Source organism: Salvelinus alpinus, chromosome 16 (genome assembly GCF_045679555.1).
Source record: "Salvelinus alpinus chromosome 16, SLU_Salpinus.1, whole genome shotgun sequence".
NCBI lineage: Eukaryota > Metazoa > Chordata > Actinopteri > Salmoniformes > Salmonidae > Salvelinus > Salvelinus alpinus.
In genome coordinates, this window is record NC_092101.1 from 56,806,916 (window position 1) to 56,821,064 (window position 14,149).

Below are 14,149 nucleotides of genomic sequence, written 5' to 3' on the forward strand. Positions count from 1 at the left end.
CTCACTGTTACTCCTCACAGCCTCAATGCATTTACATTTACATTTAAGTCATTTAGCAGACGCTCTTATCCAGAGCGACTTACAAATTGGTGCATTCACCTTATGACATCCAGTGGAACAGCCACTTTACAATAGTGCATCTAAATCTTTTAAGGGGGGGGGGGGGGGTGTGAGAAGGATTACTTTATCCTATCCTAGGTATTCCTTAAAGAGGTGGGGTTTCAGGTGTCTCCGGAAGGTGGTGATTGACTCCGCTGTCCTGGCGTCGTGAGGGAGTTTGTTCCACCATTGGGGGGCCAGAGCAGCGAACAGTTTTGACTGGGCTGAGCGGGAACTGTACTTCCTCAGTGGTAGGGAGGCGAGCAGGCCAGAGGTGGATGAACGCAGTGCCCTTGTTTGGGTGTAGGGCCTGATCAGAGCCTGGAGGTACTGAGGTGCCGTTCCCCTCACAGCTCCGTAGGCAAGCACCATGGTCTTGTAGCGGATGCGAGCTTCAACTGGAAGCCAGTGGAGAGAGCGGAGGAGCGGGGTGACGTGAGAGAACTTGGGAAGGTTGAACACCAGACGGGCTGCGGCGTTCTGGATGAGTTGTAGGGGTTTAATGGCACAGGCAGGGAGCCCAGCCAACAGCGAGTTGCAGTAATCCAGACGGGAGATGACAAGTGCCTGGATTAGGACCTGCGCCGCTTCCTGTGTGAGGCAGGGTCGTACTCTGCGGATGTTGTAGAGCATGAACCTACAGGAACGGGCCACCGCCTTGATGTTAGTTGAGAACGACAGGGTGTTGTCCAGGATCACGCCAAGGTTCTTAGCGCTCTGGGAGGAGGACACAATGGAGTTGTCAACCGTGATGGCGAGATCATGGAACGGGCAGTCCTTCCCCGGGAGGAAGAGCAGCTCCGTCTTGCCGAGGTTCAGCTTGAGGTGGTGATATGTCTGCCAGACATGCAGAGATGCGATTCGCCACCTGGTCATCAGAAGGGGGAAAGGAGAAGATTAGTTGTGTGTCGTCTGCATAGCAATGATAGGAGAGACCATGTGAGGTTATGACAGAGCCAAGTGACTTGGTGTATAGCGAGAATAGGAGAGGGCCTAGAACAGAGCCCTGGGGGACACCAGTGGTGAGAGCACGTGGTGAGGAGACAGATTCTCGCCACGCCACCTGGTAGGAGCGACCTGTCAGGTAGGACGCAATCCAAGCGTGGGCCGCGCCGGAGATGCCCAACTCGGAGAGGGTGGAGAGGAGGATCTGATGGTTCACAGTATCGAAGGCAGCCGATAGGTCTAGAAGGATGAGAGCAGAGGAGAGAGAGTTAGCTTTAGCAGTGCGGAGCGCCTCCGTGATACAGAGAAGAGCAGTCTCAGTTGAATGACTAGTCTTGAAACCTGACTGATTTGGATCAAGAAGGTCATTCTGAGAGAGATAGCGGGAGAGCTGGCCAAGGACGGCACGTTCAAGAGTTTTGGAGAGAAAAGAAAGAAGGGATACTGGTCTGTAGTTGTTGACATCGGAGGGATCGAGTGTAGGTTTTTTCAGAAGGGGTGCAACTCTCGCTCTCTTGAAGACGGAAGGGACGTAGCCAGCGGTCAGGGATGAGTTGATGAGCGAGGTGAGGTAAGGGAGAAGGTCTCCGGAAATGGTCTGGAGAAGAGAGGAGGGGATAGGGTCAAGCGGGCAGGTTGTTGGGCGGCCGGCCGTCACAAGACGCGAGATTTCATCTGGAGAGAGAGGGGAGAAAGAGATCAGAGCACAGGGTAGGGCAGTGTGAGCAGAACCAGCGGTGTCGTTTGACTTAGCAAACGAGGATCGGATGTCGTCGACCTTCTTTTCAAAATGGTTGACGAAGTCATCTGCAGAGAGGGAGGAGGGGGGGGGAGGAGGATTCAGGAGGGAGGAGAAGGTGGCAAAGAGCTTCCTAGGGTTAGAGGCAGATGCTTGGAATTTAGAGTGGTAGAAAGTGGCTTTAGCAGCAGAGACAGAAGAGGAAAATGTAGAGAGGAGGGAGTGAAAGGATGCCAGGTCCGCAGGGAGGCGAGTTTTCCTCCATTTCCGCTCGGCTGCCCGGAGCCCTGTTCTGTGAGCTCGCAATGAGTCGTCGAGCCACGGAGCGGGAGGGGAGGACCGAGCCGGCCTGGAGGATAGGGGACATAGAGAATCAAAGGATGCAGAAAGGGAGGAGAGGAGGGTTGAGGAGGCAGAATCAGGAGATAGGTTGGAGAAGGTTTGAGCAGAGGGAAGAGATGATAGGATGGAAGAGGAGAGGGTAGCGGGGGAGAGAGAGCGAAGGTTGGGACGGCGCGATACCATCCGAGTAGGGGCAGTGTGGGAAGTGTTGGATGAGAGCGAGAGGGAAAAGGATACAAGGTAGTGGTCGGAGACTTGGAGGGGAGTTGCAATGAGGTTAGTGGAAGAACAGCATCTAGTAAAGATGAGGTCGAGCGTATTGCCTGCCTTGTGAGTAGGGGGGGAAGGTGAGAGGGTGAGGTCAAAAGAGGAGAGGAGTGGAAAGAAGGAGGCAGAGAGGAATGAGTCAAAGGTAGACGTGGGGAGGTTAAAGTCGCCCAGAACTGTGAGAGGTGAGCCGTCCTCAGGAAAGGAGCTTATCAAGGCATCAAGCTCATTGATGAACTCTCCGAGGGAACCTGGAGGGCGATAAATGATAAGGATGTTAAGCTTGAAAGGGCTGGTAACTGTGACAGCATGGAATTCAAAGGAGGTGATAGACAGATGGGTAAGGGGAGAAAGAGAGAATGACCACTTGGGAGAGATGAGGATCCCGGTGCCACCACCCCGCTGACCAGAAGCTCTCGGGGTGTGCGAGAACACGTGGGCGGACGAAGAGAGAGCAGTAGGAGTAGCAGTGTTATCTGTGGTGATCCATGTTTCCGTCAGTGCCAAGAAGTCAAGGGACTGGAGGGAGGCATAGGCTGAGATGAACTCTGCCTTGTTGGCCGCAGATCGGCAGTTCCAGAGGCTACCGGAGACCTGGAACTCCACGTGGGTCGTGCGCGCTGGGACCACCAGATTAGGGTGGCCGCGGCCACGCGGTGTGGAGCGTTTGTATGGTCTGTGCAGAGAGGAGAGAACAGGGATAGACAGACACATAGTTGACAGGCTACAGAAGAGACTACGCTAATGCAAAGGAGATTGGAATGACAAGTGGACTACGCGTCTCGAATGTTCAGAAAGTTAAGCTTACGTAGCAAGAATCTTATTGACTAGAATGATTAAGATGATACAGTACTGCTGAAGTAGGCTAGCTGGCAGTGGCTGCGTTGTTGACTTTGTAGGCTAGCTGGCAGTGGCTGCGTTGTTGACACTACACTAATCAAGTCGTTCCGTTGAGTGTAATAGTTTCTACAGTGCTGCTATTCGGGGGCTAGCTGGCTAGCTAGCAGTGTTGATTACGTTACGTTGCGTTAAAAGAACGACAGTAGCTGGCTAGCTAACCTAGAAAATCGCTCTAGACTACACAATTATCTTTGATACAAAGACGGCTATGTAGCTAGCTGTGTAGCTAGCTACGATCAAACAAATCAAACCGTTGTACTGTAATGAAATGAAATGAAAATGTGATACTACCTGTGGAGCGAAGCGGAATGCGACCGGGTTGTTGAGTGCGGAAGTTCTATTCGGTAGACGTTGGCTAGCTGTTGGCTAGCTAGCAGTGTCTCCTATGTTAAGGACGACAAATAGCTGGCTAGCTAACCTCGGTAAATTAAGATAATCACTCTAAAACTACACACTCTAAACTACACAATTATCTTGGATACGAAGACAGCAAAGACAACTATGTAGCTAGCTAACACTACACTAATCAAGTCGTTCGGTTGAGTGTAATAGTTGCTACAGTGCTGCTATTCGGTAGACGGTGGACGTTTGCTAGCTGGCTAGCTGCTGGGCAGATAGCAGTGTAGACTGCGTTAGGACGACGTAATACGATAATTACGCAATTATTTTTGATACAAAGACGGCTATGTAGCTAGCTAAGAAGAAATTGCTAAGATTAGACAAATCAAACCGTTGTACTATAATTGAATGTAATGAAATGTAATGAAAAGTTATACTACCTGCGGACCAAAGCGCGAATGCGACCGCTCGCTCCAACCCGGAAGTACACTGCTACTCCTCACAGCCTCAATGCTACTCCTCACAGCCTCAATGCTACTCCTCACAGCCTCACTGCTACTCCACACAGCCTCACTGCTACTCCTCACAGCCTCAATGCTACTCCTCACAGCCTCACTGCTACTCCTCACAGCCTCAATGCTACTCCTCACAGCCTCAATGCTACTCCTCACAGCCTCAATGCTACTCCTCACAGCCTCACTGCTACTCCACACAGCCTCACTGCTACTCCTCACAGCCTCACTGCTACTCCTCACAGCCTCAATGCTACTCCTCACAGCCTCAATGCTACTCCTCACAGCCTCAATGCTACTCCTCACAGCCTCACTGCTACTCCACACAGCCTCACTGCTACTCCTCACAGCCTCAATGCTACTCCTCACAGCCTCAATGTTACTCCTCACAGCCTCAATGCTACTCCTCACAGCCTCAATGCTACTCCTCACAGCCTCACTGCTACTCCACACAGCCTCACTGCTACTCCTCACAGCCTCACTGCTACTCCTCACAGCCTCAATGCTACTCCTCACAGCCTCAATGCTACTCCTCACAGCCTCAATGCTACTCCTCACAGCCTCACTGTTACTCCTCACAGCCTCACTGCTACTCCTTACAGCCTCACTGCTACTCCTCACAGCCTCACTGCTACTCCTTACAGCCTCACTGCTACTCCTAACAGCCTCAATGCTACTCCTCACAGCCTCAATGCTACTCCTCACAGCCTCACTGATACTCCTCACAGCCTCACTGCTACTCCTTACAGCCTCACTGTTACTCCTTACAGCCTCAGTGCTACTCCTTACAGCCTCAATGCTACTCCTTACAGCCTCAGTGTTACTCCTCACAGCGTCAATGCTACTCCTCACAGCCTCACTGCTACTCCTCACAGCCTCACTGCTACTCCTCACAGCCTCACTGCTACTCCTTACAGCCTCACTGCTACTCCTTACAGCCTCAGTGCTACTCCTTACAGCCTCACTGCTACTCCTTACAGCCTCAATGCTACTCCTTACAGCCTCAATGCTACTCCTTACAGCCTCACTGCTACTCCCTCAATGATACTCCTCACAGCCTCAATGCTACTCCTTACAGCCTCACTGCTACTCCTTACAGCCTTACTGCTACTCCTTACAACCTTACAGCCTCAATGCTACTCCTTACAGCCTTACAGCCTCAATGCTACTCCTTACAGCCTCAATGCTACTCCTTACAGCCTTACTGCTACTCCTTACAGCCTTACTGCTACTCCTTACAGCCTCACTGTTACTCCTTACAGCCTTACTGCTACTCCTTACAGCCTCACAGCCGCAATGCTACTCCTTACAGCCTCAATGCTACTCCTTACAGCCTCAATGCTACTCCTTACAGCCTCAATGCTAGTCCTTACAGCCTCAATGCTACTCCTTACAGCCTTACTGCTACTCCTTACAGCCTCAATGCTACTCGTTACAGCCTCAATGCTAGTCCGTACAGCCTCAATGCTAGTCCGTACAGCCTTACTGCTACTCCTTACAGCCTCAATGCTACTCCTTACAGCCTCACTGCTACTCCTTACAGCTTCACTGCTACTTCTTACAGCCTCAATGCTGCTCCTTACAGCCTCACTGCTACTCTTTACAGCCTCACTGCTACTCCTTACAGCCTCACTGCTACTTCGTACAGCCTCAATGCTACTCCTTACAGCCTCAATGCTACTCCTTACAGCCTCAATGCTGCTCCTTACAGCCTCACTGTTACTCCTTACAGCCTCAATGCTACTCCTTACAGCCTCAATGCTACTCCTTACAGCCTCACTGCTACTCCTTACAGCCTCAATGCTACTCCTTACAGCCTTACAGCCTCACTGCTACTCCTTACAGCCTCACTGCTACTCCTCACAGTTCTACAGCCTCACTGCTACTCCTTACAGCCTCACTGCTACTCTTTACAGCCTTACAGCCTCAATGCTACTCCTTACAGCCTCAATGCTACTCCTTACAGCCTCACTGCTACTCCTTACAGTCTTACAGCCTCACTGCTACTCTTTACAGCCTCACTGCTACTCTTTACAGCCTCACTGCTACTCTTTACAGCCTCACTGATACTCCTTACAGCCCTACAGCCTCACTGTTACTCCTTACAGCCTCACTGCTACTCCTTACAGCCTCATTGCTACTCCTCACAGCCTCATTGCTACTCCTCACAGCCTCACTGCTACTCTTAATGCTACTCCTTGCAGCCTCACTGCTACTCCTTACAGCCTCAATGCTACTCTTACAGCCTCACTGCTACTCCTTACAGCCTCACTGCTACTCCTCACAGCCTCAATGCTACTCCTCACAGCTACTCCTCTCAGCCTCAATGCTACTCCTCACAGCCTCAATGCTACTCCTCACAGCCTCAATGCTACTCCTCACAGCCTCACTGCTACTTCTTACAGCTCCCCTTTACCTCACCCCTGAGGCAGATGTCTTAATAGTCCAACACCAGCTCTTATAGGATTTTGGTTTAAAACAGGGATCAGGGCCAGACAGGCAGAATGGCAGCCCAGAGACAAAGTCTAATTGTGTGTAGAGACCAGGCTACAGAGAGGAGAGAGCAGAGAGGAGAGAGACCAGAGAGAGACTGGAGAGAAACCAGAGAGGACAGGGGCCAGAGAGAGACCGGAGAGAGACCAGAGAGAGGAGAGAGACCAGAGAGAGACCAGAGAGAGACCAGAGAGGGACCAGAGAGTGACCAGAGAGAGACCAGAGAGAGGACAGATACCAGAGAGAGGAGAGAGACCAGAGAGAGGAGAGAGGGAGAAAGACCAGAGAGAAAGCAGAGAGAAAAGAGAGGACAGGGGCCAGAGAGACACCAGAGAGAGACCAGAGAAAAAACAGAGAGACCGGAGAGAGACCGGAGAGTTACCAGAGAGAGGAGAGAAACCAGAGAGAGGAGAGAAACCAGAGAGAGGAGAGAAAGAGAGACCAGAGAGAGACCGTAGAGAAACCAGAGAGAGGTGAGAGACCAGAGAAATGAGACAGACCAGAGAGGTGAGAGACCAGAGAGAAAGAAGAGAGACCAGATAGAAAGAAGAGAGACCAGATAGAAAGAAGAGAGACCAGAGAGAAAGAAGAGAGACCAGAGAGAAAGGAGAAAGAGCCCAGAGAGAGAGAGGGGAGAGACCAGAGAGAAAGGAGAAAGAGCCCAGAGAGAGAGAGGGGAGAGACCAGAGAGAGAGAGGGGAGAGACCAGAGAGAAAGGAGAAAGAGCCCAGAGAGAGAGAGGGGAGAGACCAGAGAGAAAGGAGAAAGAGCCCAGAGAGAGAGGGGAGAGACCAGAGAGAAAGGAGAAAGAGCCCAGAGAGAGAGAGGGGAGAGACCAGAGAGAAAGGAGAAAGAGCCCAGAGAGAGAGGGGAGAGACCAGAGAGAGACCAAAGAGAAACCGGAGAGAGGGAGAAAGACCAGAGAGGTGAGAGACCAGAGAGAAAGAAGAGAGACCAGATAGAAAGGAAAAAGAGCCCAGAGAGAGAGGGGAGAGACCGGAGAGAAAGGAGAAAGAGCCCAGAGAGAGAGAGGGGAGAGACCGGAGAGAAAGGAGAAAGAGCCCAGAGAGAGAGAGGGGAGAGACCAGAGAGAAAGAAGAGAGACCAGAGAGAAAGGAGAAAGAGCCCAGAGAGAGAGAGGGGAGAGACCGGAGAGAAAGGAGAAAGAGCCCAGAGAGAGAGAGGGGAGAGACCGGAGAGAAAGGAGAAAGAGCCCAGAGAGAGAGAGGGGAGAGACCGGAGAGAAAGGAGAAAGAGCCCAGAGAGAGAGAGGGGAGAGACCGGAGAGAAAGGAGAAAGAGCCCAGAGAGAGAGAGGGGAGAGACCAGAGAGAAAGGAGAAAGAGCCCAGAGAGAGAGGGGAGAGACCGGAGAGAAAGGAGAAAGAGCCCAGAGAGAGAGAGGGGAGAGACCAGAGAGAAAGGAGAAAGAGCCCAGAGAGAGAGGGGAGAGACCAGAGAGAAAGGAGAAAGAGCCCAGAGAGAGAGAGGGGAGAGACCAGAGAGAAAGGAGAAAGAGCCCAGAGAGAGAGAGGGGAGAGACCAGAGAGAAAGGAGAAAGAGCCCAGAGAGAGAGGGGAGAGACCAGAGAGAAAGGAGAAAGAGCCCAGAGAGAGAGAGGGGAGAGACCAGAGAGAAAGGAGAAAGAGCCCAGAGAGAGAGGGGAGAGACCAGAGAGAGACCAAAGAGAAACCGGAGAGAGGGAGAAAGACCAGAGAGAAAGAAGAGAGACCAGATAGAAAGGAAAAAGAGCCCAGAGAGAGAGAGGGGAGAGACCGGAGAGAAAGGAAAAAGAGCCCAGAGAGAGAGAGGGGAGAGACCGGAGAGAGACCAAAGAGAAACCGGAGAGAGGGAGAAAGACCAGAGAGGTGAGAGACCAGAGAGAAAGAAGAGAGACCAGAGAGAAAGGAGAAAGAGCCCAGAGAGAGAGAGGGGAGAGACCGGAGAGAAAGGAAAAAGAGCCCAGAGAGAGAGAGGGGAGAGACCGGAGAGAAAGGAGAAAGAGCCCAGAGAGAGAGAGAGGGGAGAGACCGGAGAGAAAGGAGAAAGAGCCCAGAGAGAGAGAGGGGAGAGACCGGAGAGAAAGGAAAAAGAGCCCAGAGAGAGAGAGAGGGGAGAGACCGGAGAGAAAGGAGAAAGAGCCCAGAGAGAGAGAGAGGGGAGAGACCGGAGAGAAAGGAGAAAGAGCCCAGAGAGAGAGAGGGGAGAGACCGGAGAGAAAGGAGAAAGAGCCCAGAGAGAGAGAGGGGAGAGACCGGAGAGAAAGGAGAAAGAGCCCAGAGAGAGAGAGGGGAGAGACCGGAGAGAAAGGAGAAAGAGCCCAGAGAGAGAGAGGGGAGAGACCGGAGACCAGAGAGAAAGGAGAAAGAGCCCAGAGTGAGGAGAGCGCCCAGATAAGAGGAGAGAGCCCAGATAAGAGGAGAGAGCCCAGATAAGAGGAGAGAGCCCAGAGTCAAGAGAGAGCCCAGAGAATGACCAGAGAGAACCCCCCCCCCCCTTCACTCCCCAGCCACCCTCTGCGGGGGAGAACAACGTTTTCAGGGAAAATGGAGAGCCTGTGACCGATTTATTATTTTGGACGTTAAAGTGCGACACTCAATCTTAATTCCTGCTTCATATTTACTGAATTGGTTCAACAGTGCAGAAGAGAACCTCCCCCAACAGTTTTTTTCTCTCTGCTCAGACCTGCTCAGCTGACCAGTGAGAAACCTCTGATTGGCTGGTTGTGTGTTTGTAGATCCAGAATGAGGACTGGGGAGGTTTACCTAATGAGGAGATCTTATAGCAGAATGGAGTACCTCCCCTTTACACCAGGTACTGCTGGGTAAATACCATGGTGCAATGTGTTCAGAGTGGAGTGTTGTATGACTGATACAGTCAGTCTGCATGGTGTGAACCAGCCAGCCAGCCAACCAGTCAGCCAGCATGGTGTGAACCAGCCAACCAGTCAGTCAGCATTGTGTGAACCAGTCAGTCAATCAGCATTGTGTGGTGAACCAGTCAGTCAGTCAGCATGGTGTGAACCAGCCAACCAGTCAGTCAGCATTGTGTGAACCAGTCAGTCAATCAGCATTGTGTGGCGAACCAGTCAGTCAATCAGCATGGTGTGAACCAGTCAGTCATCAGTCTGCATGGTGTGAACTAGCCAGTCAGTCAGCATGGTGTGAACCAGCCAGCCAGTCAGTCAGCCAATCAGCATTGTGTGGTGAACCAGTCAGTCAGTCAGTCAGCATTGTGTGAACCAGTCAGTCAATCAGCATGGTGTGAACCAGCCAGCCAGTCAGTCTGCATGGTGTTCAGTGTGCTGTATTCGGTGACTGCATGTAGCCTGCTGTTTACCTTGTAATGCTATGGGGAAAGTAGATGGCAACAGTCAGTCAGTCATCATCGGACATGAACCCAAACTGGACGGGTTTTGGCCATGTCTGAGTATCTAAAGAGTCCAGCAGGGGGCATATATCAGAGGAGGAAACATTCCAGGGAAATGAGAATGGGGGCTTAGGTTGCTAGACGTAGTGCATGCCATGGGGTAGCGCATGATGCACTAATTAATATGGAGGAAGGAAGGCATACCTCAGGGCTTATGATGAAACTATTTTAATGAAACTGGAGCAGCTCAGTGGTATTGTAGAGTAAGAGACCACAACGCTATGTTCAAATAATGGCGTCTGAGCCGATTCTAAATAGACACTCAGCACTACAGGACTAAGGAAAGTTTCTCTCTGTATACTGATTGGATAAGGGACGTTTTGCTCTCTCTACTGATTGGATAAGGAAGGTTTCTCTCTGTATACTGATTGGATAAGGTTTAAGGGAGCATGGGGAGCTCTGCTTAACATGCATACAGGTTCTTAAAGTTTGGGTTGAGTGACAAAATAAAGAGGTCAACAACAGGTTGCAAGTTTTATTTTCTCCTTCTCCACCGTTAGTTAAAACCTCAGACTTCAATCTCTTAAGACTGGCCAATGGATAAGAAGCACACAGGAGAACACAATGAAATATACAAGCAAACAAAATGGATTCTAGTGCAGCGTCGAGGGAAGCACTACTAGGGCGGTGTCGGACATTTTGTCAGCCGGTGATTGTCAAGCAAATAACTGTCTGTCTCCCTGGCCGTTACTTAACATAACACATTTAGCATCTCCTGGCCGTTACTTAACATAACACATTTAGCATCTCCTGGCCGTTACTTAACATAACACATTTAGCATCTCCTGGCCGTTACTTAACATAATACATTTAGCATCTCCTGGCCGTTACTTAACATAACACATTTAGCATCTCCTGGCCGTTACTTAACATAACACATTTAGCATCTCCTGGCCGTTACTTAACATAATACATTTAGCATCTCCTGGCCGTTACTTAACATAACACATTTAGCATCTCCTGGCCGTTACTTAACATAACACATTTAGCATCTCCTGGCCGTTACTTAACATAATACATTTAGCATCTCCTGGCCGTTACTTAACATAATACATTTAGCATCTCCTGGCCGTTACTTAACATAATACATTTAGCATCTCCTGGCCGTTACTTAACATAACACATTTAGCATCTCCTGGCCGTTACTTAACATAATACATTTAGCATCTCCTGGCCGTTACTTAACATAATACATTTAGCATCTCCTGGCCGCTACTTAACATAATACATTTAGCATCTCCTGGCCGTTACTTAACATAACACATTTAGCATCTCCTGGCCGTTACTTAACATAATACATTTAGCATCTCCTGGCCGTTACTTAACATAATACATTTAGCATCTCTTGGCCGTTACTTAACATAATACATTTAGCATCTCCTGGCCGTTACTTAACATAACACATTTAGCATCTCCTGGCCGTTACTTAACATAATACATTTAGCATCTCCTGGCCGTTACTTAACATAATACATTTAGCATCTCCTGGCCGTTACTTAACATAACACATTTAGCATCTCCTGGCCGTTACTTAACATAACACATTTAGCATCTCCTGGCCGTTACTTAACATAATACATTTAGCATCTCCTGGCCGTTACTTAACATAATACATTTAGCATCTCCTGGCCGTTACTTAACATAATACATTTAGCATCTCCTGGCCGTTACTTAACATAACACATTTAGCATCTCCTGGCCGTTACTTAACATAATACATTTAGCATCTCCTGGCCGTTACTTAACATAATACATTTAGCATCTCCTGGCCGCTACTTAACATAATACATTTAGCATCTCCTGGCCGTTACTTAACATAATACATTTAGCATCTCCTGGCCGTTACTTAACATAATACATTTAGCATCTCTTGGCCGTTACTTAACATAATACATTTAGCATCTCCTGGCCGTTACTTAACATAACACATTTAGCATCTCCTGGCCGTTACTTAACATAATACATTTAGCATCTCCTGGCCGTTACTTAACATAACACATTTAGCATCTCCTGGCCGTTACTTAACATAACACATTTAGCATCTCCTGGCCGTTACTTAACATAATACATTTAGCATCTCCTGGCCGTTACTTAACATAATACATTTAGCATCTCTTGGCCGTTACTTAACATAATACATTTAGCATCTCCTGGCCGTTACTTAACATAACACATTTAGCATCTCCTGGCCGTTACTTAACATAACACATTTAGCATCTCCTGGCCGTTACTTAACATAACACATTTAGCATCTCCTGGCCGTTACTTAACATAATACATTTAGCATCTCCTGGCCGTTACTTAACATAACACATTTAGCATCTCCTGGCCGTTACTTAACATAATACATTTAGCATCTCCTGGCCGTTACTTAACATAACACATTTAGCATCTCCTGGCCGTTACTTAACATAACACATTTAGCATCTCCTGGCCGTTACTTAACATAATACATTTAGCATCTCCTGGCCGTTACTTAACATAATACATTTAGCATCTCCTGGCCGTTACTTAACATAATACATTTAGCATCTCCTGGCCGTTACTTAACATAACACATTTAGCATCTCCTGGCCGTTACTTAACATAATACATTTAGCATCTCCTGGCCGTTACTTAACATAATACATTTAGCATCTCCTGGCCGCTACTTAACATAATACATTTAGCATCTCCTGGCCGTTACTTAACATAACACATTTAGCATCTCCTGGCCGTTACTTAACATAATACATTTAGCATCTCCTGGCCGTTACTTAACATAATACATTTAGCATCTCTTGGCCGTTACTTAACATAATACATTTAGCATCTCCTGGCCGTTACTTAACATAACACATTTAGCATCTCCTGGCCGTTACTTAACATAATACATTTAGCATCTCCTGGCCGTTACTTAACATAATACATTTAGCATCTCCTGGCCGTTACTTAACATAACACATTTAGCATCTCCTGGCCGTTACTTAACATAATACATTTAGCATCTCCTGGCCGTTACTTAACATAATACATTTAGCATCTCCTGGCCGTTACTTAACATAATACATTTAGCATCTCCTGGCCGTTACTTAACATAACACATTTAGCATCTCCTGGCCGTTACTTAACATAATACATTTAGCATCTCCTGGCCGTTACTTAACATAATACATTTAGCATCTCCTGGCCGCTACTTAACATAATACATTTAGCATCTCCTGGCCGTTACTTAACATAATACATTTAGCATCTCCTGGCCGTTACTTAACATAATACATTTAGCATCTCTTGGCCGTTACTTAACATAATACATTTAGCATCTCCTGGCCGTTACTTAACATAACACATTTAGCATCTCCTGGCCGTTACTTAACATAATACATTTAGCATCTCCTGGCCGTTACTTAACATAACACATTTAGCATCTCCTGGCCGTTACTTAACATAACACATTTAGCATCTCCTGGCCGTTACTTAACATAATACATTTAGCATCTCCTGGCCGTTACTTAACATAATACATTTAGCATCTCCTGGCCGTTACTTAACATAATACATTTAGCATCTCCTGGCCGTTACTTAACATAATACATTTAGCATCTCCTGGCCGCTACTTAACATAATACATTTAGCATCTCCTGGCCGTTACTTAACATAATACATTTAGCATCTCCTGGCCGTTACTTAACATAATACATTTAGCATCTCTTGGCCGTTACTTAACATAATACATTTAGCATCTCCTGGCCGTTACTTAACATAACACATTTAGCATCTCCTGGCCGTTACTTAACATAATACATTTAGCATCTCCTGGCCGTTACTTAACATAACACATTTAGCATCTCCTGGCCGTTACTTAACATAACACATTTAGCATCTCCTGGCCGTTACTTAACATAATACATTTAGCATCTCCTGGCCGTTACTTAACATAATACATTTAGCATCTCCTGGCCGTTACTTAACATAATACATTTAGCATCTCCTGGCCGTTACTTAACATAATACATTTAGCATCTCCTGGCCGTTACTTAACATAATACATTTAGCATCTCCTGGCCGTTACTTAACATAATACATTTAGCATCTCCTGGCCGTTAC

The 14,149-nt window shown here is 48.2% G+C and overlaps 1 protein-coding gene across 3 annotated transcripts in view; it reads left to right on the forward strand.

Annotated features, from left to right (window-relative positions):
• LOC139541715 (AP-1 complex subunit sigma-2-like) overlaps positions 1-14,149 on the forward strand; it is a 65,267-nt gene that overhangs the window by 36,654 nt on the left and 14,464 nt on the right. The window contains exon 5 of one of the 3 annotated variants that reach the window (XM_071346668.1): positions 9,372-9,458. The exons of 1 other annotated variant lie outside the window; for it this stretch is intronic. In XM_071346668.1, the coding sequence (XP_071202769.1) occupies positions 9,372-9,419 (48 nt within the window). In that variant the 3' untranslated portion in view covers positions 9,420-9,458. The remainder of the gene's footprint in view (positions 1-9,371; positions 9,459-14,149) is intronic. One more of the 3 variants, XM_071346669.1, reaches the window with a different exon arrangement.